At 36.0% G+C, this 27,360-nt stretch overlaps 4 protein-coding genes across 4 annotated transcripts; 3 read left to right on the top strand and 1 right to left on the bottom strand.

The window, feature by feature from the left end:
• Positions 1-11,876: 11,876 nt before the first annotated feature.
• LOC121995988 (protein G1-like3) lies at positions 11,877-12,714 on the bottom strand. The gene has a single exon (XM_042549787.1). The coding sequence runs from the start codon at positions 12,536-12,538 to the stop codon at positions 11,999-12,001; it is 540 nt and encodes a 179-aa protein (XP_042405721.1). The 5' UTR covers positions 12,539-12,714; the 3' UTR covers positions 11,877-11,998.
• Positions 12,715-12,873: 159 nt separating this feature from the next.
• On the top strand, positions 12,874-18,457 carry LOC121995986. Its single transcript, XM_042549786.1, has 9 exons — positions 12,874-13,425; positions 14,333-14,534; positions 14,746-15,066; positions 15,204-15,414; positions 16,214-16,360; positions 16,442-16,566; positions 17,118-17,322; positions 17,619-17,869; positions 18,194-18,457. The coding sequence occupies exons 2-9, from the start codon at positions 14,419-14,421 to the stop codon at positions 18,360-18,362; spliced, it is 1,545 nt and encodes a 514-aa protein (XP_042405720.1). The 5' UTR covers positions 12,874-13,425; positions 14,333-14,418; the 3' UTR covers positions 18,363-18,457.
• Positions 18,458-20,982: 2,525 nt separating this feature from the next.
• On the top strand, positions 20,983-22,391 carry LOC121995985 (caskin-1-like). The gene has a single exon (XM_042549785.1). It carries the CDS (start codon positions 21,050-21,052, stop codon positions 22,220-22,222), a length of 1,173 nt encoding a protein of 390 aa, XP_042405719.1. The 5' UTR covers positions 20,983-21,049; the 3' UTR covers positions 22,223-22,391.
• A 1,319-nt stretch (positions 22,392-23,710) lies between these two features.
• On the top strand, positions 23,711-25,311 carry LOC121993770 (F-box protein PP2-B11-like). Its single transcript, XM_042548086.1, has 3 exons — positions 23,711-24,058; positions 24,323-24,441; positions 24,682-25,311. The coding sequence occupies exons 1-3, from the start codon at positions 23,789-23,791 to the stop codon at positions 25,286-25,288; spliced, it is 996 nt and encodes a 331-aa protein (XP_042404020.1). The 5' UTR covers positions 23,711-23,788; the 3' UTR covers positions 25,289-25,311.
• Positions 25,312-27,360: the final 2,049 nt, after the last annotated feature.

Below are 27,360 nucleotides of genomic sequence, written 5' to 3'. Positions count from 1 at the left end.
CAAGTGTAAGCCTTGGAGTAAAAGTCATCAAAGATTCTGAACCAAGTAAAACGAACCTGTATTAGCGATTATTCTTTTTGTCTAGCCTTCTTTTCTTATATTTTCGTTGCACACTTGATTTCAAAAGGAAAAAAAAGATTTGAAAATCACGTGATTCACCCCTCTCTCACATGCTCACTATCAAAGAGTCACATCTCAAAATATGAGTCATTTAAACTCTTAAAATACTCCACTTACACGTAAATGGCATTAGTAATCAATACATATCAAAAGCTTAATATAAAAAGAATATATAACTTAATACTTACAGTAGATATTCATTATCTCAATTATTGCCTATGTAAACAAGATCCGTTTTTAGTAGACTAAATCCAAGAAAAAATAAATAAGATTAGTTCATGTAGTTAAATATTTATAGCAAACCCAATCCCATAAGATATCAATGGCTAGTATGGTGTGTCAAAGGATTTGAATTCATTTGCTATAATTGTAAAATATGCATTTATGCAATCACCATGAGTGTACTTAGTCCAATTAAAGACTGTTATTCAATCTTCCATATCTAATGAAAAAAATAGAGTTGGACCATATTAGAAGCGACGTAACCCTACATAAACAAACAAAAATATCAGAACAATTTATAAATTGTTAATATTATTAAATATTATCAAATAATATTTACAATTTCTACATTTGTAGCAGCTACAAAAAAAATTACATTCAAATATTTTTATGGGTTAATAGTGAAATTTCATTCAAATGTATAATTGTCAATACAACATGAAAAATATAAAAATAGTATTATTCTTGTTTAATATACACTATATGAGACTTCAACAAAATTAATCATCATTTTTTACATACTTATGTAACTATGCTACCAACTAACTCACTTTAATTAGCTGAGCTTCAATAATGCATCTGCTACGACATCATCTTTATTGTTTATAAAATATGTCTTCGTTTGATGAACAAAATACATACACAAATATGCCATTGAGGATTAACAATAAAAATTAACTAAAATCAACACTACCTTCAATGTTTTAGTTTGACCTTCTGAATCTTAGCAAGCTTCATTTATTGATTTGATGAAACTATGGAAGCTTTATTTAGTGAAACTGTGGCATCTGTGTTTGATGGGACAGGGGCTTCTACAATGTCATCCTGAATAATATCCTTGTCTTTCTCTTTCACCTTGGTTATTTGTTTTCTATCAGTTCACTTTTTCATGGGGGCTTATTTAAATTTAAGAGTCGGTAGTTTCCTAATACTCTTTCTAGCACACCTCTTTATTCATGTGTGTGTTGGCGGATTATGCTATATGACCTCTTTATCCAAGGTAGAGGCTGCTCCTACCTTTTCTGATACCTTGCTTTATAATTTATTTTCCTGTTCAGCTATGATTCTGTCTTTTACAACTTAAATTTTATCATTTTCACCAATACTAATTTCAACATTACTAGCATTACTACCAATAATGCATATAGTTCCTTTTTTTTTTGTATCCTTCTATTTAATACCCTTGCTCAACTCAACAACCAAAGTTTGCATATCAGCAAGTTGATATCTTTTACTTTTCAGTAGAGTATTGATAACCATCATTTGGTCATGATATTTTGATTCAAATAAGTATATCATTTGATCTTCTCATGTGTTAATTTCATGTTAATATCACATTTCATGAGTTGTATTCATTTGTGGACTTAATTACAAATTATCTTATATTTACGGTATTTGATGCTAATATTTGGATATATTCTTTGTAGGCATCAAAGGGTAAAGACTCAATCGGATTAGACGAATTTGGATTCAAATCTAGGGCTATTTGAAGAGATCAAGCTCTGAAGTAATATGGACCATTCATTACAGATTAAGACAGATCTGAGCCATCCGTCAAGGATCTGGTCCATCCAAGTCAAGGGGAAGTATATCACAACCATCGATCAAGATCCAGAGCTTTGATCCAGATCTGAATTTATCTGACCATAGATCAAGATCCAAAGCATTCTAGACTGTCCGTTCAGATCTATGAAGAGTTCAAATGAGAAGCTACAGTGGAATTTCTTGGTTCGTCAAATTTCTACAATGGAGGCACGATAGCGGGAGAACAGGGGAGATCGCCGATCTCCTTCGTCCTTCCACTATCGGCGAGCAAGTGACGTCAAGGGCGTCCCTTCCTCCAGTTATCATCCATCTTCAATTCGGCGATTCCACTTCATCCCTCTATTTCAGATCTGACTACCAACTCATCACGACTTCTTGCGAAGAAGAAAAAGCAGAGAAGATGAGAAGCAAGCGGATTCAATCTAGCTTCTTAGCCTTCCAGCCGGCGATCTTCTTCCATCGAAGCTTCGATCATGCCCAGGATCTGAGAGTGTTTCCTACTGTGCACTTTCTGTTTTGATGCTGCTGATTGATTTCGTCGGATCAGAGTTCATTTGATGCTATCACGGGATCAAAATTGATTGTCTGAATTGATCGGTTCCCACTGATCTGTGAGTGCTTGGGATTCCCAGCTCACCTTGGTTCATCATTTTCCTCCTCTGATTTCTGTAATCTTGTTTTCTTTCAATTTCCAAATGTGTTTCTACCTTCTTTACTATTCAATTCCATACGGTTGAATTGTTTAGGTTTAGATGAAGTTTAAAACTATTTTCCTTGTCTTTAATTCATCTGAATGTTACTAACTCCTTGAGTGGAGATCTGATATGTTCTTGAGTTCATGTTTAGTTCATAAGTGCAAAAATATGAATTGTTTGCTTTGTTCTTGTCTTGTTCTTGTTTTGCTCTCATTTAGTTTCTACTCTATTGGATCTGTTAATGATGTAATCCATAGCATAGAGTGATAATATATTATGGGTTCATGATTAATAGATAGTTAGGATTTTTTTTTATCGCATTAGATTTAGTTTCATTAAATGCTTTGCTATTTCATTCCTTAGTTTAGCTCCATTTATGGTGAAATCATAACATAGAGTGACAATGCATTGTGGGATCACTATTAATGGGTAGATAAGATGTTGTTCATTTTATTAGATTAAATTTTATACATGTTTTGCTATCTCATTTGTTAGGTTTAGAATCAAAATTCAAAATCCCCCATTACCCTATCAAAAACCCAAAGATCATGAACAAATTAATCCTAAGATATCATCATTGCTACATTCGTTGGGAGACGACCCGAGTCATCTATATGCTACATTAGTGCAAAATGGATTCGGTCACTTAATTCTTTTTATACCCATTTCGTGACAAAATTTAGGTTTATCAAGTATTGACATTCTACTTGCTCCTAAACATCCTCTACTACATGCTCCTGAACATCCTCTACTTGCCGAGTAAGAGCTTCAATAATACTAATGTTGTGTAATTTGATCATCATTTTACTCTTATACATCTACTAGGAAATTAATTGAGATTGGATATGTTCATCTAAATCTGATGGAACCAAAGTTGTTATTATTTTTATAAAGGTAGCTGGGCAATCATCGTCTTTATTGTAGATACATGTGAGATTACCCAATTCTATCGGCCAATTCTTGGAAGGGCAAAGTTTTTGTGTAACTATATGATTCTAACATATCCACACATCCAAACCTGCAATACAATATGACCATTGTAGCAGCTACAATTTAGTAGTTGCTACCATGTTCTAGTCTAAAATAAGAATGTTGTAGCAACTAAGGTACCGTAGTTGCTATAATGTGGAAAACCATAAATTAAGAAGGTTGTAGCAACTATCCAATTGTAGCTACTACAATGTTCTAAATCCTAAACAAAAATGTTGCAACATCTATGGTATAGTAGCTGCTACAATGTGCTGATTAGAACAAGAACGTTGTAAATGGAGGAGGAAGATGTAAAAACGTAACCCCTTTGAATGGGAATTGAACTGACACACAAATATAAATTCTAAATAATAAGACAGGGAAGTGGCAGAGAGTTCAAAGAATATGGCACGTACATGGGGGCACACACTGCAGATGAATGATCGTAGATAGGCAAGGCGGCACTGAGGGAGTCGATCGGCAAAGACAGTGAGGAAAGAGGAGTCTAGGAATTTGAAGGGGAGTTTTGAAAGGTAACCTTGAAATTAAAAAGATGTGTCTTTTTAATTCTGACGGGGTAACTTTGACGGTTCAACTACTATAGTTGAAAAATGAAAAAGGGTGATGGGGCACTGCTACAGTGAAAATTAGGGATAATCAATGATGAGTCAAGGAGCATATCAGGCCTGCACACCTTTATATGAGCGATCATGGGCGATATCCTAAGTGGGCACTTATCACGGCATTGAGCAAAATTTTTTAATCCCTCTCTTTCTTTGCATGAGATTTTTTTTAGTCTTTTCCTTCCTTTGCTCGCCCCGATTCTCCATCTTTCTCTAAAACTAAAGCCCTCACCGCCTTTTCGCCTCTATTCCACTCATCTCTTCCCTCAGGTTCCTTAAACCCTAGAGCCCATGCCCCCACACACACACACACACCGCCTGTCCGATGATCCCTCACTGTTATCGCTCATTCCCTTCCTCGCTATCGCGACTCCCTTAAGCATTTGAAGCTGCAAAAGACAAGTAATCCTTCTATTTCTATTGGTTTTTTATCTCTATAATATACTTTAAAGTTAAAATTCAAACTATTAAATTTCAATCATGTAGATGAAAATGGTATAGTTAGATCTTTATTAATTTTGTTGATTGATTATACTCTATCACATAGGTTGTATCTCGCAGTGGGAAGACTCAAGAGCTGATAAATCCACATTCCACATCGACCTTATGGAATGTTGGTGTTGGTTTTTAAAAACCAACACCAATATTACAAACTAATGTTTTTTTAAGGATTTTGTATCATTATTATTATTATCATCATCATTTTGTAATTCACATAGACCTCTATAGAATTCTTTCCTTTCTTGCCTTAACAAAGAAATTTATAGACATACTATATTTTGGATGAGATTCTAATTGTAGTGAGCCTCAAGAATCAAGCAAGAAAACTATCGCTCAACTTATAGCTATTCATTAACTGATATATATATTGCTTGTACTCACAACTATACTGTTGCTCAATTTTTTAAATCAGACATTCTACATTAATGAAATAAAATCTCTGTAATGATAAGCTATACATTCCTCAAGTTGATGATGATCAAAAACTAAAAATTAAGACGAAATTTGCATTACTAGAGGAGACATTTTCGTTCTATAATCAATATGTACAAGAAGTTGGATGACCAGTATAGTTTCTACGAAAATCCTAACTTACTTGTTGCTACTTGAGAGTTGAACAAGATGACTTGTGTCTAGGGTTGGAACGGGGATGAACATTATAGTTTTGACGAAAACCTAACTCGTCGCGAGCTAAGAGTTGAACAAGATGACTTGTGTCTAGGCTTGAAATCGGGGGGAAGAGAAGAGTGGATGAGAGGCGAAGAGGGTTTAGGACTTTCGTTTTAGGGAAAGGGGCGAGCGGAGGAAGAGAAAGTAAAAATAAGTCAGTGCGAAGGATGAGAGAAATTAAAAAATTTTGATTTTGGACGAGTCAGGTGCTCAGTCAGATGTCACCCTTGGTTGCTATAAATATATATACATGGTGCTCACAAAGTGTGCACTATCAGACACGGGCGGTGCTAGGTAATGAATTACCTAGGCTGCAATCCAGGATCCTTTTCTTTAATTTCTAATTAAATTTGTATTCCCTCTTTTAATATAGCCTATGGGCCTAATTTTTTAAAATATTCAGCTCGGGGCATTCAAATCAGACATGAAAAGGGAAGGAAACTTAGAGAAGGTAAAATCCTTAACTCCTCTTTTTTCATCCATCGATTTTGCCAATTTCATCTTCCTCTACACCCACCCAATTTCTTTAATCCCTTCACTTGCGACTCCCGCTATATATACTTGGAGCAACCGACGTTGGACACTCGACGATCAATCCTTGTTTTTCTCTTCTTTCTATGATTGTTCCGCTTTGCTCCTCTCTTAGATTAACTTGGTAGAAATTTTCTTGAGGAAAAATTCAAATTTTGTTACCATTTTAAGACATTTTCTATGTTGCTACTTTGTATTTACGACATCTATGCTTTTTTTATTCTACTTTGGAATTTCCTTTTTTTTTTCCTCCATGAATTGATATCAAATTTGGTTTTGTGGTCGAGATAGAAAAAGGTTCAAGCTTGACAAGGGAGAAGCCACCAATTACTTCCTTGATCATCAAGATTGTTTCTATGTCTACACCAAATCACAACACCCTCATCCATCCATGTTTGAATTTTTTTTATACTAAGACTTTGAGAGAGGGGGGAATTTTCTATCTTAGATTTCTAATTTTCTTTTTACTAATAATGTTATTTAAACTAGTCGATTTCTTAATTGTTTTCTACTCTAAAATTTTGCTAATTAAATCATTCTTATGTGGAATATTGAAGAACACAATTATAAATTTTTTTAATACGTTTTTTAATTCAATAAATAATATTAGATTTTTAGGTACTACTATTGTTGTTGAATCTATGTAGGCGAAAGTGAGATTTATATTAGAAATTGTATTAAAAATTATTTTTTAAGATTTATGAGATTCTAAGTTATCCTTTCAAAATTTGTTTGTGTTAAGTTATTTTAATGTCAAAATCAAGAGAGAAAAAGTGGAAACAATATTCTATCATTCTTTAAGCCGAGAATTGATAATTCTTCTTCATTTGAGAGTACTGAGACTAATACATCAAATCCTAATGAGAAGTTCAAACCTTCTTCTAAATCTCAAAGAGTTGAATTTAATGAAACTTCACTTGAACGAGATCCTAGATTACGTATTTCAATGTGCCAACATCCTGTTTAATTATCGTGATGAAATTAAACGAGCTTATATTAAAATGGGACCATATCAAACTAAATTGTAGGAGTACACGCGATCTGAATCAAAAAATCAACATCGTCGATTTCAATATACATGGTTTAAAAAAATTTCATAGTTAGAGTACTTTACTTCAAAGGATACAACACTTTGTTTTCTATGTTATCTTTTTCTAATTAAGTGAAGCACAATAATTTGCATTTATAGTTGAAGGATTTAAAAGTTGAAAATGAGTTAGTGCTAGAGCCAAGTGTACCTTTTTATCTCACATGGAAAGTTCTAACTCTGTGCATAATAAATCTAAAAAATATGTTGTTGATGTGATGAATGTAACTCGATATATAGATAAGTTATGAATCGAGAATATTCTGAATAGATTCAAAAGAATCAATTATGGCTTGCAACAATAATTGAGAGCATCTGTTGGCTTAGTTTGCAAGCATGTGGATTGAGAGGTCATGGTGAATCTTCAAATTTCCAAAATCATGGTAATTTCATTAAGATGCTAAAACTTTTAGGAAAATGAAATGCTAGTACTGGCGATGTTATCTTTAAGAAAACTCCAAGAAAAGCAAAGTGTGTCTTACCAGAAGTTCAAAAAGAAATCTTATATATTATTGGTAACAGAGTCAGAAATACAATCCATGATAAAATTAAAGATTCTAAGTTTTGTATTTTGGTGGATGAAGCGAAGTATTAGCTAACAAAGAACAGAGACGACTATAATTTTAAGATTCGTTGATGTCCATGGCTTTTTACAGGTGTGTTTTTTTTTTCAAATTGTGCATGTTTATGACACCACAGCTATAACACTTAAGAAAGAAATATGTGATGTCCTCACTAGATATCATCTAGAAATACATTATATGCGATGTCAAGTAGAAATGTTAGATGAACCAGCACGTGGCAGGATGAGTCGATCGTGGCGAGCCAGCCATTTGGCAAGGCGGGGAAGGCCGACCCTTCATCTTGGGGGGCTGGGAAATTCCCAACCCAACCCAATTCAAGGCATGTTGCGGGTTAGGTGAGCCAACCCGTGAGCTCATCAATTTTTTTTAAAAAAATTAATATTTTCAACATTTTACTTCGGAAAGATTTTATCAATCAAATATATCCAAAAATAGATAATTTAAATGTAAATGAACATAAACGAGTTCACATATTCGATGAAATGTATTATTTTTTTTAATTTCAAAATTATAACACAAAAGATAATAAATTGACATAAAATTTATCTTACGTGTTTCTCAACCCGCGGGCCAACCCAAGCCCATCACGAGCCTAGGCGGGTCAGCCCGCGGCGGACTTGGGTTGATAAAATTTCAACCCAACCTGCTTAAATTGTTTGGCAGGACGTGTCAACCCGATGGACCCAATCCAAATTGACAGCTCTAATGTCAAGGGTATGATGGTGCCAACAACATGTGTGGTGCTTTTAATGGATTACAATCTTTATTTTTTAAAGATTGCCCCTATGCATATTATCTGCATTGCTTTATCCGCCGACTCCAGCTAGCATTAGTTGCAGCTTCTAAAAATGAGATCTTTATATGCCTTTTATTTTCTAATATGATGACTATTGTTAATCTTATTGTATCTTCTTCCAAACACAATGTCAAGTTACAATATACTCAAGTTAATGAAATTGCACATTCTGTTGTTGCTAGTGAATACGAGACTGGGTGAAGAGCTAATCAGATTGGTACTTTGCATTGAGCAAGAAATACTCTTTGGAGCTCCCATTTTGATTCTATTTGTGACTTAATAGATAAGTATAATGCAAATATTAATGTGCTTGAAAGCATTATCACTGATGGTTCCTCTACTTTCATGCATGGGGAAGCTGGTGGTTCCTTAATAGTAATGAATTCTTTTGATTTCATTTTTATTTTGCTTTTGATGCATAAAAGTATGGGGATCATAGATTTACTTTGTCGTGCCTTACAACAAAAATCTCTTGATATCATAAATGCAATGGATTCGGTCTCTACAACTAAAATACTTCTTCTAACATTGAGAAATGATGATTTTAATATTTTTATTTCATATGTAAAATCTTTTTGCACAAGATTGGATGTTGATACACCATAGATGAGTGCTCGTTATAAGCATTATAGTCATTCATGCTAGCAAAAGGATACCATCACAGTTGAGCATCACTTTCATTATGATATATTTAATGTTGCAATAGATTTTTAGTTAGAAAAGTTAAACTCTAAATTTAGTAATGAGATAGTAGAACTTCTTATGCTTAGCTCTGCTTTGAATCCAAAAGATACTTTTAAATGGTTCGATATGGATAAGATTTATACTCTCGTTAAGAAGTATTATCCTAAGAACTTCATTGAATAAGAAATGCATAATTAAGGTGTCAACTACAACATTATAAGCTCAATGTAGTTTGTCATGAAAATTTTCAAAAAATGTCACTATCTTAGAATTATGCCAAGGGGGTTTTGAAACAAAAAAAATACAATACTATAATTTGATTGACAAGTTGATCCGTCTAGTTTTAACTTTGCTTGTTTCTACGACAACTACAAAGCATGCATTTTCGTTTATAAAGCATGTTAAAATAGTTTATTGTAATAGAATGGGAGAGGATTTCCTAACATATTCTATGATTATCTACATTGAGAGAAAGAGAGAGAATATGCTTCTAGTATTGATTCAGATTCTATAATTGATAAATATTATATTTTGAAGAATCGTAAATCATAACTTCAATATAATCATAGAATATGTTAGGAAATCCTCTCCCATTCTATTACAATATATATATATATATATATATATATATATATTGTATCTGTATTGAAGGTATGCACAACTTCTATGATTATCTTTATATCTTTGTCTTTTTGTGACTCTTAGTTGCAACTAAGATTCTGCCATGATATTACTATTAACACAAATTTTAAACTAAGATTGAATTTAGGATTTTTTTTCCCTAATGCCTAATATGAATTTTACAGTATGATCATTATAAATATTTGATGATGCTAATGTAGTTTTCTAGTTTCAGGACAATTCATTAACTTTAGTTATCTAAGATGTTCTCATTGTATGAGTAGAACTTATCAAACTATTTTACTATGCATTCAAAAAAAATATGTGTAATTTTTCTGTGTTGTTGATATAAAATCATGTTTCATATTCATGAGTATGAGTATTTTTTAACAATTTCTCTGGTATATTGCTGTTTTGTCATAAGAGATTATGAGAGATGAACCCTTTCCTTGAGATGGAGAGTTCGTCAAAACGTTGAGTCCATTGCCTTTTATGGAGGTGAGGAAAATGAAATGCAACTTCTACTATAATGTTTTAAAATTGCTTTTGAGAATTTAACTATAGGGATTTTTCCATGCTTCTCAAATAACTTTAAAATTGCTTCTTTAGCATTTTAAATATATATCACTATGGCTACTACAAGTTTATCAATTCATTCTTCTTTTCTTTTGAGCATGCTTAGTGGATTCCTTATCATGTTTTTTTTCGATTTGTTCTAAGAGTTTTTCATGTCATTGACTTAAATTTGTTACTATTTCAATTTTTTTTTAAAAAAATATTCAGCATGAGTTGTAAATGATTTTTGTTGTGAAATTTATTTGCCCATAAGGATGTGAATGATTTTTGTTCTAGGATTCATTATTCTAGGTATCTCAATGTCAAAGGCTTCAACCCTTGACTCATTTTTTTTTTGTTATTTTGGAGGAAGGTGGGCACGGGGTGTGTCCTATACCATAATTCAAAATGAATAGTAGAGGATGGTATCCTATACACTCATCCATGAGCACCAGTGTCAAGATGTTTTTTTAGGATTTAGAATATAACATTTAAGCTAAAGAAAGTAAAAAAAAAAAAAAAAAAAATACTAGAGGCTCACGAATAGATGTGTAGGATAATAAAATTTTCCTTTATATATTGATTCTTCAGGTACTTTATTATAAAATGCATTAGCCCATAACAAATCATCCCAAAAGTGATTCAATAAAAGGATTCAAAAATTAATTTAGTAAGCATTTTGTCCTAATTTATATCATGTAATCATGCATGACATCATAATTATTATCACTTAGGATATATTTTTAATCGATCTTTTTTGTTTTTTTAATATTTGAGTAAATAAAACAAATAACTTGGCCAAATAATACTTTAATTAGGATCATAATCCAAAATATATGAAAACAATAAATTATATGCCAATTTCATATATAAAATAAAATAAATTATATATGTAATTCCTTGTTAGCAAAAATAGTGAAACCAAACAACCTGAGAGACCTCACAAGGCAAACCCTTCATTCTCCTTAGTGAATAGAAAAAAAGCCAAAACACACACAAAAAAAAAAAGTTTTTCAGTTGCAATGGCAGCAAAAAAATTCAAAATAAAAATAATTAATCACCTTAATCATATCTACCAAACTGAAAGGGAGTCTTCACCTAAAGTTACAATAAGACTATATACATAACCCTTCTCTAGAGAGTTTCGTGCATCGGACTATCATTTAATTATATCTGCCAAAATAGTTCCTTGTATCATAAAACTTTGAGTAAATGGTCTCATTTAGGGCACAATTAGTATAGGATATGAACTCGCTAATTCCCCTAACAAATCTCTAATTTGGACTATCATTTAATTATATCTGCCAAAATAGTTCCTTGTATATCATAAAACTTTGAGTAAATGGTCTCATTAAGGGAACAATTAGTATAGGATATGAACTCGCTAATTCCCCTAACAAATCTCTAATTTGCTTGCGAATGACCGAGAATTACCATGGGACCAAATCAACTTAATGCTTATATTTAGTTATTAATTAGTAGTCAAGAAAGATTTCGATCGATCTCTAAGTAATTACGATAGAACTAGTATTCTTCAACATAAGAAGAAGAGTGCCTTACTATAAACTATACGTGAGCAAGGCACGTCTTATACAAACCCTAATTATTTTTATTTTTGGTAATTTCCCCTTTTGGTCGATCATCATTTTGCCAATTCAAGTTCCTTCTTCTCCCTCACATGAACTAGAACATACTTAATGTTAATTAGCAAGTCTAAACATTAATTAAGGCTAGTTATTACGTATATAATTATCACATGCAGTTTATTGTTTACCGAGGAGATTATTGGCGATCGGTTACGTCGATAAAGAAGGTGTTCCCATGTCCCCAGCGGGCGGCGGCGGCGGCGGGGGCGGCGGCGGTGGCTTCTTGCGCTTCTTGTCGTAGCTGACGCCGCGGGCCTTCGACTGGAAGGCGCGGACCTCGCGGAGGTAGATGCGGACGGCGCAGGCGGCGAAGGGGTTGTCGTCGCGTCGGCCGCCGTTCTCCTCGAAGGCGGCGCGGAGGCGGCCGACGAGGGCGTCGAGGGAGCCCCACGCCTGGCGGAGCGGGCAGGGGCAGGGGCCGGGCGGGCAGGGGATGCCGAAGAACGGGCAGCCCGCCACGTGCACCTTCGTCTTCCCGAACTGGTCCAGGTACCGGAGGAACTCCAGCACGTGCGCCGCGCTGCACCGCGCCAGCCCCAGCGGCGGCTGGTGGCTCCTCAGGTACTGCAGGAAAGTGTTCCAGTCGCGCCGCTTCTGCGACTCGTACCGGCTCGACGCCGCCACCTCCCCGCCGCCGGAGCTCGGGCTGCCGCCGAGAGCTCCGCCGGAGACGTCCGGAGTCGACTCCATCGCGTATACCCAATTCAGCAATTCGTGAGACAGATTTAATTACGACGCGGACGCGGATACTTTGTTTTGTCTAGGGTTTAGGGTTTATTTATGTGGAAGACGATGGCGACGGAGAAAGAGAAAGAGAAAGAGAAAGAATGGGAAGAGGTTGATTGAAAGAAAGGACAGTGGAATTGACTCGTGCACCGCGTTCAATTATGGGTGCCTTAATTTCTTCTGCAATTCTTTATAAGCTTTATTTATTTATTTATTTTTTTTAAATGTATTTACTTTTTATTTCTCATAAATTATGGGATTTTATGGTTACTATCGCTGATGGCCAATGGCTCAGCGTTTGCTGTAGTTGCTACAGGCGAAAGATGGTGAGAGGAAGAGGGGGGATAGGGAGGCGGAAGGAGGCCCCCTGTTCTGCTACGGAGAAACGTAGTTGCGTCCCTGATCAACGCATGCCTGGTTAATGATGCCGGCGAGACAGGGAGCCGACACGTGCCGCGTCGGCCGGACACGGCGGGGCGGACCGGAGGACCGCCTGCGGCTGGCGTCGCCTGGAATAACACGAGGAATTCATGTCTAATCCTAACCAACACCAGGTATAGCGTTCAATGAATAAACTGATATTTAAGTCATTTATATTTTCGGATAATAGTAATAATGCGGATAAGGCTGCTACTGCACCGTTCGTTTTACTGGCGTGGAGACGGAGAAGGATAGGCGGGCCCCCGGCCCATATAAAACCCTCCGGCACATGTTTCTCACGTGTTCCCGGCCCCCGGTCGCCGCCCTAATAAGCCATCCGCTGACTGACGGCTGATCTCTCGCAGTCTCTTCGCTGCCCTCTTACGGCTGCTGGCGGCGAAATCGAGTTTGGGATCGGAAACTGGCAACTGGTATGATTTCTTCGAGCTCCTCCCTGTACCGCTACTCATTCCAACTCCATGATCGGCGTTTGGGTTGCGGGCTTACCGAATTATTTTCGTTTTCCTTTTTTGGGGTTGGTCACTCATCCGATTTGGATTGTTTTCTACCATTGAAGCTATTACTTGTAATCTCATGATTTGGGGGTGGCGGCCAAGCTTGAGAATTCGATGCTTTATTTACACTGAACTATCAATTTTTCAAGAAAGAGTATGCTCAGCTTATGAAGATTTCAAGGGGGATGAGAATTTGATTTTGACAATAGACCTGGATGAAGAATTTTCAACTCCACTTTTATGCTTGGATATGGGAAATTTCACTGCGGGAGTAGAAGGGGTTTTACATATTGCCTTGTGTCTGATTTTCACCTGCTCTTAATAATGAATTAAGTTAGAGAGTTTGTTCTGCGTGCCAAAGTTTGTTAGACCTTTACTTATTTACAAAGTCAGACAATGTAGTTTATCAAATATCAAAATGATACTGCTACCATCGATCATATGAATTCTCACTGGTTAAATATAAAATCCCATTCTCACTGGCAGAAATATAGAAAACTAAGATTTGAAACTGAGTGCAAGTGATATTAACTCGAAAAGTAGTAACTATATAACTGCATAAAGCAATTAATGCAAATAAAAAAAATCATACAAAGTCATACAATCTCAAAATAAAATGTAAACAAGATTATATGATGGAGATAATTTTTAATATATATACTTTGTTTCTGATCTCTAGTGCATGAACCAAAAAAACTGAAATGACCGTTCTAATGTCAATTTCATAATATTTCTATTCGTAACCAAGTGCTGCATCAGTATGAAGAGTTGATGTTTTGTGAAAACCTTAATTTCATTTTAACATATCCTAATCTGTTTGCAGGGTTTGTTGCAACTCATATGAATAGTCATATTCTTCGACAATGACATGAACAAATGCATTTGTGAGATCATATTCTTGGATATCAGATGGCATGTTGTGCTTCTATACCTTCTTGCACTCTACTACGGGTCCAAAGTATATGTTGTGAAACAGAACCTCTCTTTGTCAACAGAAGGAATATCTATGCTAGGGTGTTAGGAAGGTGAATATGACCCCTCAAAATTTTAAACAGACTTATTTATTTGCTGTCTCCTTGTTCATTCATGTACTTTTTTTTCCTTCAATGAGACAATAACTTAAATAAATATTTCTTTACAGAACTTGAGAAAACAGTTTTGGTTTTGAAATTCAATAAATATATATTAAATATCCTGATTTGAGAGATTGTACTTATTTAATACTCTATTCCACAGTTGGCACCTCAGGAAAGTTGATCTTATTAGTCAGTTCAGATTTTCTACACCATTTTTGGCAAATGTTTTTTTTGATACATCCTCAAAAACAGTTCGATGCATGAAGAAGAGCTCCCCTAAATGTTTTGGTGTGGGGATGCTGATAACTCCTAAAAACAGTGTGGCAGACAATTGGATTCCTATCGTTGACCAAATGCTTCTAACAATCAGTGTGATCTTTGCATACTTAGCTGGGGTAGTTCCAAAGGACAGGACATTTCCTAATGTAGGAAGCAACACAGCAGGCCCATCTTATGATGCTGCTACGTCCAGCAATGGTAGGTAAGATTAGTCTGCTCATCAGAACTATCATGTCCACTTTTTCCTGTGATATATTCTTGAATATCTTTGGAAAAATGGTCACTTTTTAAAGTAAATTTGTCATGATGGATTTATGTGAATGCACCTTTATGTTGTAGATCAACTGAGTCTATCTCAAACAATTACTGGCATGAAATAAGCGGGAAACTTATGGATGCTTTGAGCACTATCAAAGACGATCATGCTTTCAGTACCAAAGTTTATGAAGATCTTTATTACAGCAAAAGGAGTCCCTTGAATATGTTTGCTATTAATGAAGGTCCTAGGTTGCGCTTGATTTGGGTTACTTTACAGCAGCTGCAAAATAAGGTAGGCTGTTTGGATACTTTTAACGTTGTCCTACAGATATGACCATGGCTCAATGATCACATTTATATACAAATCAGAGATATATGATAGAGCCTGTAGTGGTTATATCCTTTTGGTTCTTGTTAATTCGATAGGCATCTTAGTTTTCTACACATCTTAGTTTTCTACAATTTCAGCTAATTTTCACTTGTGACTCAATGGATGTCGTCTAACTTGATAACTTTATTCGTTATTATGTGAGGCAATGATCTCGTCAAGATAAAGTTGATAGCAATTTTTTTCCATGAACTTTGGTGAAGGAATTAATTTGTTTTCACTGTTATCTAGACAGCCATAAAATAAAAATACAATTTTCCCTTCAAAACTATCAGTAAGCTGATATTATAGTGTGCAAATGTGGTTAGAACTTTATGTAGGCTTTCGGGAGCTTTACCATTGGTCCAAGAAAAGTCGAAGTGAGTAGAAAACAAATATTTGTTTGAGGTCATCTTGAGTTAATGCTTAACAAAAAAAAAGATTGCAGAAGAAACTGGAAAACAAGATAGAAGGTTTTGTTATCTTCATTGCTTTTGAGAATGCCAGAGATATTGTTAATTCCTGCTTAAGTCCTAATATCTGGGGTAGTAAACAGTATCGCTTCAATAGATAGTTGGGAGCTGAGTTAAAAATGAGATATCAGAATCAATTCTGTTAGCTTAACACTGGCTGATTTATTACATTTCTTACTCTCTTGCTTATTAAGTGTACTTACTAGCTCTTCTGGGTGTAGATCTAATTTAATGCTAAACTGTATTGGCAGGTCAATGCTATCCCAGAAAACAGTAAATTTGTTACCCGTGATGTCTGGTTAAAAATTTCATCAAAAATTGTAACAGGAGTAATTTTACCAGTTTGCACGGAATGGCTCAGAGTAGAACACGATCTGGAAATTGGAGAATCCAATGTGGTATAATAGAATGGCATCAAGTGCCTCCATGATTTAGGTTTCTAATTTTTATACTTGCTGATGTCTTCATTTCTGTTTCAGAATCTACCTTCCAAAATTATTGGTAAATTGAAGGAAGATGACAGAATATTACAAAACATAAATAGAGTGGGCAAGAGTGAACTATATTCAGACCTGATATTCTTTCTTAGATTTGGTTCACCCAGGTATTACTATAGTTTTTGTAGCTTTTATCCTTGGATTATATTTTTTTCTCTAGTTCTTTACATTATGCATTTGTTACATATATGATAAATTGATTCATTATTTGTTTATTTAAACAATCAAAATCTTCAGCTTTATAATTATCAGGTTCTCAATGAACTCTTAATTGTGTTTTTAATGGAAATAATGATCCTGCAGAAAATAATGTTCTGATGTCTATAATTTGATACACCAACTTGCTAGCGTGTCAAAATGTACACTTTTTCATCGTTTTATCAATCAACATAACCTTTGTAGAACACTTATTACAGATTGCAATACATTACTTTTGTCACTGATAACACTTTTGAAGACCATTACCTTTGTCATTGATAACACTTATTACAGATTGCAATACATTACCTGTTTCGTTCTCTATTTTTTACCTTTGTATAACACTTTTTCATTGGTTTTTCAATCAACATAACCTTTGGCAACATTCTTTTTACCAAAAATTTCTCTATTCTAATCAGATTGCAATACATCACCCATGCCAATTTTTTCCTTTTTCCAGTCCTTGGTGCTGTTGTGATAGTACGCTTCTGCCACAACATGGAGCCGATATTTTAGAAGACATGATCGTGATGTTGGCTGATACCATAGCTAGCATATATGTGGAAGTCATCTCAATTGACAGTGACATTTTTACAGAGATGAATGTCTTTGGCTTAACTTTATGTTCGATGTCCACTAGAACACTTCAAAAGCTACGGAATGAGGTATCAGACTAAAGTGAATTTGTCCTTAACATCTTTAATGTTTTATTGTTTATTGGTTATGCATAAGTGTTTGTTTCAGATTCCCTTTATATGCTACTTAGTACCAAGGAAAAAAAAGAGTGTCAATGTTTTTGCTGATTATGTTAATGGTTCAGTTAAAATTCCTGTTATTTTATCTATTCACTGTAAAAATAAAGGATGAAATGAGGACATCATTGTTATTAGCAGGAAAGTTTTCTACATTTTATTATTTTTGTTTTTGTATTAGTTGTTAATTTCAAAATTGTTGTTTACAGGTTCTATTGAACCAATGGCTTCAGGAGAACTTCGAGTCTGTTATCTCGATGTATGAGGATCGTTTTGAGTTGCACGTCCTGCAGAGAGAACTTTTTGACAATCCAGAACACAAGGAAAGCAGTAACCTTACTTGGTGGAAGAATCTTCCATTCAAAAAGTCGGCAGTTCCATCACTTGTGCCATATGTCCGGATCAGCCAATTTTCCCTTCCAGTAAAACGAATGAAAGAATTAAGAGCCTTAACTGGATGGTGTGTCCTTTAACTCATACCTTTGCTTGTTTTAAAGCTGACATGTTATGGAAAAAAAGTATATTGGTTTTTAATCTTCAGATTAATTTTTGAAATGGTTTGATATAATAATTCAGTTGGATATCCTTCTGCTGACTTGTAAGCTATCTTCAAATAGTTAAGTGATGATCACTCTCAAGTATGTTTATAGAGATGATGAGCTATGATCGAAGTTACATGATATCTGAAACAAGCATTAATTCAATGTATTTTTTGCTTTCTCTCTTTAATGATATAGATGAATAATTGTACTTGCTAATGTGCCATTTTATCTGTTGCTTGCAGGAGGTACTGCTTCAGCTTGTATCTTGAGTTTTGCGACATCAGCATGCCCTTCTTTCGAGCTGCTTTCACCAAGGTTAGCAATGCTGTATCATTCCTACTTGTTTGTATGATCGGGAGGTCTGTAGGTCTAATATTTAGTGGGATAAGGCAATCCTTAGGTTGGAGGTAGTCCATTGTCTCACTATTCTCTTCAATCATTTTTTTGTGATCATAATTCTTCTGTCATGTTACTGAGTTTCATATGGAAGGGCTTGTTTCAATCAATCTTTAATTTTTCCTCAAGCAAGAGTTAATTTTTCTTTCTGTGCAATATCCTTAATTTCCTACACTTGAAGCTGAACGTTCCATAGGCATATGCTGCTAAATAAGACCTGTAAACCCGGGCTTGAGGAACATAAGCCTCAAGTACCCTTAATGCTTTATACAATTTAGTTATCATCAAAATCCATAGAGTTTAGACAGTGCTATCATTTTACCTCTGGCTGCGGAAAACCGTCAAGTGACCTAACGCTTAGTCGATAACCTATGAACCATTCGGCTGAATGACCAGGAAGAGACATTAAGTTCGGCATTCAACACAGAGCCAAGCCATATAGTAATAAAACACACATTTATTGATGGAATGAGCTATCACAAGGATTGCACAGATACTGGCTACGAGTTAGTACAAATTGTTTATCTATAAAATTGTTACTTTATAATTTCATTTGGTGAGTTACTTTGTCTTATGTAGTTTTTTTTTTTATAATAAATCAAATTAAAGAAAAATAATAAGTTGCATCAATGAAAGGAATGCTAAATAAATAAAATAGTAGGTTTTTTATTACTTCGCATAACTAATGCCGGTGTCATATCCGACCGGGTGAGTGGTCCTCTCAGACTGATTTTTGCCGATCGGATAGAATCATTTTGATCGGCTGATTTAGTCACTCCTGCTTAGATTAGTCTTACTTGAATTTTATGTTGACCGTTTTAATTTTGATCTACATAGTGACTATCGATTTATGTCACGTAAATTGTTACTTGATAATTTCATGTAGTGAGTTTCTTTGTCTTATGTAGTTTTTTTATAAATCAAATTAAAGAAAAACAATAAGTTGCAAGGAATGTTAAATAAATAAAATAGTAAGATCTAATAACAGCGAATTAAAATGTATTCAACCCATACTTTTTTTAAATATTTATTTTTGGGAAATTAATATTTATCAGTATGGATAGCGAGATGTTCATTTAATGTGAAGAAGAGGGATCATGTAGATGTTGATAGTCCCCAATACCGTTGTCACTTTCAACAGTCGAATACTATTTATTTATTCAACGACGTGTTAAACCCAATGAATGAAGCCTTCTGTCGGCCATTAAAGTCAAACCAATTCCAATTAAATCCGATCCAAATTGATTGAGCAAAGCCCATTTTAGAGAGGCAGCACTACAGGACGAGTCCCGAAGGTGTTTTCCAGTGGAGAGATGTATACAAGGCATTCCTAGAACAAATCCCTGTATCAGTAGAGAAGTAGCTGTTGATTGCTGGACTTATAATTCTGAGTCAACAAAGTGAATCCAGAAGGAGTGGGAGACCAACAAATTCATAAAGCTCTGAGCTCTGCATCCTCCCCTTTTGATTCTCCCCTTCAATAATCTTTGTCCGCACTGCATAATTTTTTTTTTAAATTATGTCAATAAAATTAGAAAGAAAATTTTTAAATTGAATTTTTTTTAGAGATGCACGGAGTGTGCGGTGTAAAATCCTTGGCGTGTCATTTTTCTTATACCAACACTATAACTCAATCTCTAAATTTTAAAAGTAAAACTTTATTAGTATAATTAAAATCTTTAATAAAAAGAAAGAAAATTACACATGCATTGGTAGGATCGATCCTCTCCATCTCCTACTCCCTCTCCTAAACTACTAATTATTCATATGACATGAGCATCCTATCCTATGATATAGCCGAATACCATAGCCGAGTTGGTATTGGATGATAGAGTTATTTCAGTCTAATGATATTTCTAAGAGTCTATTCCTTAAAATTTAAATATTTTTTTTTACTAGGAGACTGTTCCGTACCTGATTTATTTTATTACATTCGTAATGTGGCCGACGATAAAACTTTTGGTGAACGAAATCATTTTTCTTACTTCATTAATATAATATGAGTCTCTTAGAAAACCCCATCCCCAAGTGGAACAAATCAGCCCCTTCAGACACGCCCTAATCCATGCTTATCATTTTCTACAGCACGCTAACTATTAGTTTTTCCATGTATTTATTTATTTATTTATTTATTTATTTATTTTTATGAATTAATTTTCACGAGTCAACTGCCACTCCCATTTCATTACTAATATGGCGCCCAACCACCACGGTACGCGCTATGCGCCCTGTTAACTGAGGTGGGGCAGCACGTGGGATGCCCATGCCACACGGACGCGCCTGGCCCACTTTCATTTCTAAAGTTTGATTAAAAAAAAAATTTATTTATATTTTCAAAAAAATCTCGTTATAATTTTTATTTTTAAAAATTATTATTATTATTATTATTACTATTAAATTCATTCAATTTTATCTAAAATTAACTTTAATGTTATAAAAAAAAATACTCCAATATTAAATTCAGATCAAAACCATTATAAATGTAAAATTTAGTACTCGACAGCTAACCTTGCCATCGAACCGCCCCGCGTGCCACGCGTCGGCTTGATGTTCCGTCCCCCAATTTGATCTGACTGCTGCACAGGTTTTTACACTCAGGTAAACCCACCAATCATCCTCCGCTCTTACGTATATATTCGCACACAGCAGAGCGTACCGGAGAAGCTGGGTAGACGAGAAGCGGTAGAGTTGAATTGATACTGATGGATGCCGCCAGCGCCGATTCCTCCCTTTCCTTGGTGGTTGACAATGTCGCCGTCGTTTCCGCCGCCTCCGACGACGCTCGGCCGCCGTCCCCGGCTACTTCGCCCGGCGCTGGCAGTCGCGTCAAGCTAATGGTTAGTTACGGCGGCCGCATCCAGCCCCGCCCTCACGACAACACCCGCCTCGCCTACGTTGGCGGAGAAACCAAGATCCTGGCGCTCGACCGATCCGCCCGCCTACTCGCCCTCCTCGCCAAACTCGCCGCCGTCGCTCCCACGGCTCCTGACCCAGTTTGCATCAAGTACCAGATCCCTGGCGAGGACCTCGACGCCCTCGTCTCCGTCACCGACGACGACGACCTCGAGCACATGATGATCGAGTACGATCGCATCCTCCGCGCCGCCTCTTCCACCTCGCCCAGGACTTCCGCCCGTCTCCGCCTGTTCCTCTTCCCCGTCGGGCCCCCTCCTCCGCCCCCTTCGGCCGCCTTGCTGGACGCCTCTAATACCGTTCCCGTTCGTCCTCCTTCCAGGCAGCCCTCGCCGAGCCCCGACTTTCTCTTCGGCTTCGATGACGGCTTCGTTCCTCCCCCCGCCGTGAAGGTCGCTGTAGATCCGCCGCCGCCGACGATCGTGCTGGAGGACCAACCCACCGAGGCGCCGGCGAAGTCAGATCCGGACAAGGACGAACCAAACCTCCGGATCAAGGTAAGCGCGGAACCAGTCGCCACCGCACAAGCGGTGGTCACGGTGGCGGAGACCGAACGCCACGTGTACCCCAAGAACCTCCCCCCTCTCATCCCGCGGAACACAAGCCAAGACGCCCTGCCCCTGGTTCATCCCTCCGACTTCCGAGTCCCATCGCCGCCGCATTGGCCGGATACGGTCGGCAGATTCCCATCGTTGTCACCCGGCATCGACCAAACGGGGTACCTGCTCCAGGCCACGCCGGGGATGTACCCAGGATTCTTCCCCACGCCGCCCAGGATGACTGCGAACGCAGTCGGAGGAGGTGCGGAGGCGTATGCCGGAGGAGGAAAACTGGCGTACGATAGCGCAGGGCGTTTGGTCTACTGTACGCCAGTGGTGCCATCGTATCGGACCGTCACGAGCGTCGCGCTTAAACCGGTTGAGTCCACCGTAACGGCTTCCAGACCGCCCCAAATTGCCTAAGCTACTCAATAACGGACCGAGAGTGTTATTTTATTTTATTTTATTTTATTTGTGTGTGTGTGTCTTTACGGATTACAATGTCATTTTTCATGGTAATTTGGGATGTAGTTACTAAATATGAATATTGTTGGAACTTGATGTGGAAGATTCGAGTAGTTTTGATTTGTCATTTCCTCTAAATTATGAAAAATATTTCATTGATGTTGTAGATTACATAAACATCGAGACACTTTCTTTCATTTACTAAGCTTAGCTAAAATTGGACGAAATCATCATTTTCTTCCTAAGTTTATCCTTCGTTACTACCGCAAGTAACAATGACCTCTAAGTCTCTTTTTTCCAATGATCTTGTCGACCGCCACGATTGTTATGAGTCGTGACTCTTTGTTTTTTCTCTCATAAGCTACCAAATTCATTCCCCTTATCTTTAGAGAGCTTTCACCTCTGATATTAGCCCTCCTCCCAAGTAAATTAAGTATACAAGCTAGTATACACGGCGTTCAAACTCGAGACCTTAGAATTTTTTTAAATTCTTGACTTGAATCTTTATATCTTAGAGTTGTTTTGGAGTATTAGAATATCTTCCTTGCAAACTCAATTACTTATAACATGCAACATAATTTTTAAATGGTCAAAAGAAGCACATTCCTAATTTTTTAATACTCAAAATATGTTTTTGATAATGACTTTATAATTATTTTAGCGCTTTGTCCTTAGAAAGTCTAATTTTTATTTCCAATCTCTACTCTTCCTACATAAATGCCCGCATGGAGCTAGTCCTATTATTTCCTTTGTCATCGTGAAGATTCAATCGTGTCGATATTGAATCGAGCCACTAAATATCATATATAAGAAATATCATGATCGATCCACATGCACCCACGAATTAAAATGAGTGAATGTGAAGATTTAAAAAGCCCTAATATCTTCTAGAAATATAAATAGTAGGTCAAAGATTAATCATAATTATTTTAAATTAATACAAAATTTTTCATATAATAATATTTAACACTACAATTACAATCATATCATATTTCACATTATTCTAACCATATTTAGTAATATTTTTCATAAGATTTTATAGATAATTAAATTAACTATGATTTGTATATCTAGAAGGACTAAAGTGAGTTTTTCCAAATAAAACTTGATTCTTCAAATTTTCAACCTTCAATATTTTATTGTATTATTTTATTATCTTTCATATTTATTATACTTTATTATGAATTAAAAGCAGACAATCAATTAAATTCTCGATTTCTTATGGCACTGAATCAGATTCCTGTTCAACCACTCCATTTGCCCCGTTTGATCGAATTAAATTAACAAATAGTTTTGAAATTGTGTTCGTGTGCAATATCTTGTTATTTGCATGTAACTAAGGTGCCGCATAACATTAATATGCGGGTGAAGACTATGTACTTAGAAAGATGAATTTATATGCGGCGTTTCGCTCTCAAGTTTAATTCGTGTGGACCGGTTATAAAGGAGGGGGTGGGTTTTGTTGCTCCTTCTCCGAGACGAGGGCTGCCGGCGTCGAAGTGCGATCGAGCGAGCGATCTCGACATGGGCGACCCAGGAATGGAGGAGGTGCTTCCCCAAGGCTGCATCGCACACGCCCTCTCCTTCACGTCGCCCCGCGACGCCTGCCGCGCCTCCACCGTCTCCACCACTTTGCTATCCGCGGCGGCTTCGGACGCCGTCTGGGACCGCTTTCTCCCCGCCGATCTGCAGTCCGTACTCGCCCGCGCCGACCGCCCCGTCGACTGTTGCTCCAAGAGGGATCTCTTCTTCCGCCTCTGCGACGAGCCGGTGCTCGTGGACGGCGGCAAGATGGTTAGACGCGTCCTTTTTTCTCCTCCTCCGCGCATTTTTCTAGGGTTTTCTTTCTCGCCATTGTTTGAGTCCTTAGCGAAAAATCTCCGACCAAATCAAACAGAATAATCAAAAAAGTTTTTTAAAAAATAAATGTACCGACGATGCGGATTTCTCGGTGCTTCTTACTACGAATCTTGTAGGCAAATTGGGCGATTCGCGTAGGAAGCATTATGAATGCCGTTCGCTTCCCGATTGCTAATTTGTTGATTTTTTTTTTTCCAGACTTTCTCACTGGATAGATCGAGCGGAGCAAAATGTTACATGCTTTCAGCCAGAGCGTTGTCGATTCAGCGGGGAGACACAGAGCACTGCTGGCGCTGGGTTTCACAATCTGATTCCAGGTAGAATCGTCCTCCGAAATCTCTTCCATTTGATATTTTACACAAATCTCAATATGGATCATGCTTGTTCTTGTTTTCATCAGTTCACATCATGGCTGAGTGATGATCATATTGATATATTGCTGAATGACTTTCTTGAACTAAATAGTGATACCTACAAAATAATAGTAATAATAAAATGCTTCCTAAATCTAGTTCTAAGTTTTTGAAGCTGATATTAGTTTACTGATCTTCTTCAAGGTTCTTAGAGGTTGCTGAACTAATCAATGTGTGCTGGTTGGAGGTTCAAGGAAAGATCCATAGTAAAACCCTTTCTTCAAAAACAACATATGCCGCCTATCTGATATTCAAACTCTCCGATCACTCTTACGGTCTGGGTCATCCGCTTCAGGAGGCATCGGTGAAGATCGGAACACAGTCGTCTACTACTGCAATTTGCTTGCAGCTCAGTGACATGTATGCTCATTTGCACGCTCGGAGACATAGGGTGGCTCAGTTCGGGCAGGGTTTATGTTCGCGGCAACGACTGTTGACCATCGAAGGAACTCAAGAGGCAGAAGAGGAAGTCGAGGGAGTCGGTGGGCGTGTTCCACGGCCGAGGGATGATGGATGGATGGAAATTGAATTAGGGGAGTTCTATAACGATAGGGAAGAGGGTGAGGATGGGGAGGTGCACATTCATTTGTTAGAAGTGAAAGGAGGGCATTGGAAGAATGGTCTAATAATTGAAGGGATTCAAATAAGGCCTAAGAGATCTACTACCAGGTCCAAAGGTTTGTCGAACTTAACCGTTTACGATCGATCAAGCTCTGCTACTAGGCCGAGGCCGGTTGCATTTCGACACTAATAATATGTTTTATGCATTGCAAGTATAACCCTATTCAAAATTATTTATTTAAAATATAATTTTGTGTCACAATCCCTGCGTTTGTCTATATTTTTTCATACAAAACATGATTCAACAATACGAATTATTAATAAAAAATAGTGACGCGAAAAATTAATAGACAGCTCCATAGCAGACAATTATATATTGCTCAAAAATATATATATATATTTTTTAATTTGGTAAATGTTAAAATAAGTTAAAAATAATATAATATCCTTTTTGAGATATGTGGAAATCTAATGGATATAATTGTGTCAGCAAATTTATTATTTAGCGTATAATTTTAATTATAAAAAATATTAAATTATATATTATAACATCTTAACAATTTATTTATTAGACAAACTATTTGATGTGGTGGAATTTCAATAGACTTTTGAGTTTTCAATATTGAATGTTTTCTTCAGGTGCTTTGCTAGAGGCCAAGGGCATCGAGTGTTGGATGAATTCAAGTGTCCAGAGGCATAGGCCATTAAGACCTATGCTTAGAGTCTTAATTTTATTAGGACCCATTGATTAATTAATTAAAGATATTAATAAAATTAAATTAGTATCATTAATATTAATTAATTATAAATGTCTTGCTAATTCATTAATGACACATTGTTAATTCATTATCGATTTCACTTCCTATTTATACCTTGTACTTATCTATATTTCCTCATTAATTGCATACCATAATTTTATATGAGATTTTATTCTGTCTTAAATATAATTCATTTTTAAATTGACATATTTCTTTCTTTTTTTATTATTACTCCGATTCCATTTTATTTTGCAATTAATAATACTATTAGGTTTCCTAATGAATTCTTTTCTCCTCAATATTTCTTAAAAATCCTAATAGTTCTCTCATCAGTGCATTGTTCTCTTTTCTTTTTTCATCAGCAATTTTGCATGTTTCTCCTTCCTCATCGATGATACTTACAGAACGTCCTTCTCTTTCTTTACCAATAATATTTCTTCTTCGCTCTTTCTTTTTATTTCTCGATAATAATATGAATTAGAGATTTTTTTATCATAAAATATAAAGTAAAATGCATTTGCAAAAATAAATTTTTTAAAATTAAAATTAATAAAGTCTATTTGACATTCTAACTAAAAAGATTAAATAATTTAATAATTTTATTAATAAAAAATAAAATCATTATCAAAATACCCGTCAGAAAACTAAATTTTATATCAAAAATTAGTTTCTTTAAAAAATAATATTTAATTCTTTTTAATAACTAATTTTAAAAATATTTTTTTAAAATTATTATTTTCGATCCCAAATCTAAATGAAAAATGTTAAAGAAAATTAAATATATATTAAAAAAAAATGTTTTTTAATTTTTTTTTGCATAGGACCTCAAGGAATCAATGAGGTTGCAGTTTTGAATGATTTTTAAACCAACTCTTGAACAATGGTGTCCTCCGTCCTCCAACTAAAGAGTGTGCTAGCCATTCGAGCTAAGTCTCTTATTTTCTTCCCGCCTTCTTGTTTTCTTCCCGCGGTACGTCCTATAACATCACCTCTTGTAACTCAATTTTCATTCTTTCATTAAAATAATGAATTTAATTAATTTCATTAACTGATCTTGAGATGATCGATTCGGTCTTATAAAATTTTTTCATTGATCATCAAGATAAATCGGAAAACACGTTCGATATGCAGCTCAGGAGTCCAACATCCTTTTATTGCGCATCCTATTTGGAGAATTTTTTTTATAAATACGTCATAATTGAGAATCAAATCGTGGGTGCCTGAATAACAATCTGAATATCTTACCATAATACTATAGCCCCGGGACTTTATTCTTTCATAGGTCTTTATGTACTTGAACAATCTATCACTATTGATCTCATACGCGGCCTCTAACTGCTTAGCTACAAGCTGGGAGTCCAAATTTTTGGTAATGGGGAAAGTAGGGATGTGGAAACATGGCCCACGTTCCCCACTACTCATAATGTAAAAGTCCATTATGCCTCTGATTTATTTCCCTATATAAAGGGGGTGCGTCCAAGGATCATGTGGGGGTTGGAGACGA

This window comes from Zingiber officinale, chromosome 6A (genome assembly GCF_018446385.1).
Source record: "Zingiber officinale cultivar Zhangliang chromosome 6A, Zo_v1.1, whole genome shotgun sequence".
Taxonomy (NCBI): Eukaryota; Viridiplantae; Streptophyta; class Magnoliopsida; order Zingiberales; family Zingiberaceae; genus Zingiber; species Zingiber officinale.
Note: the sequence above shows the minus strand (reverse complement) of the source record. Positions and strands in the feature narration are given on the sequence as shown.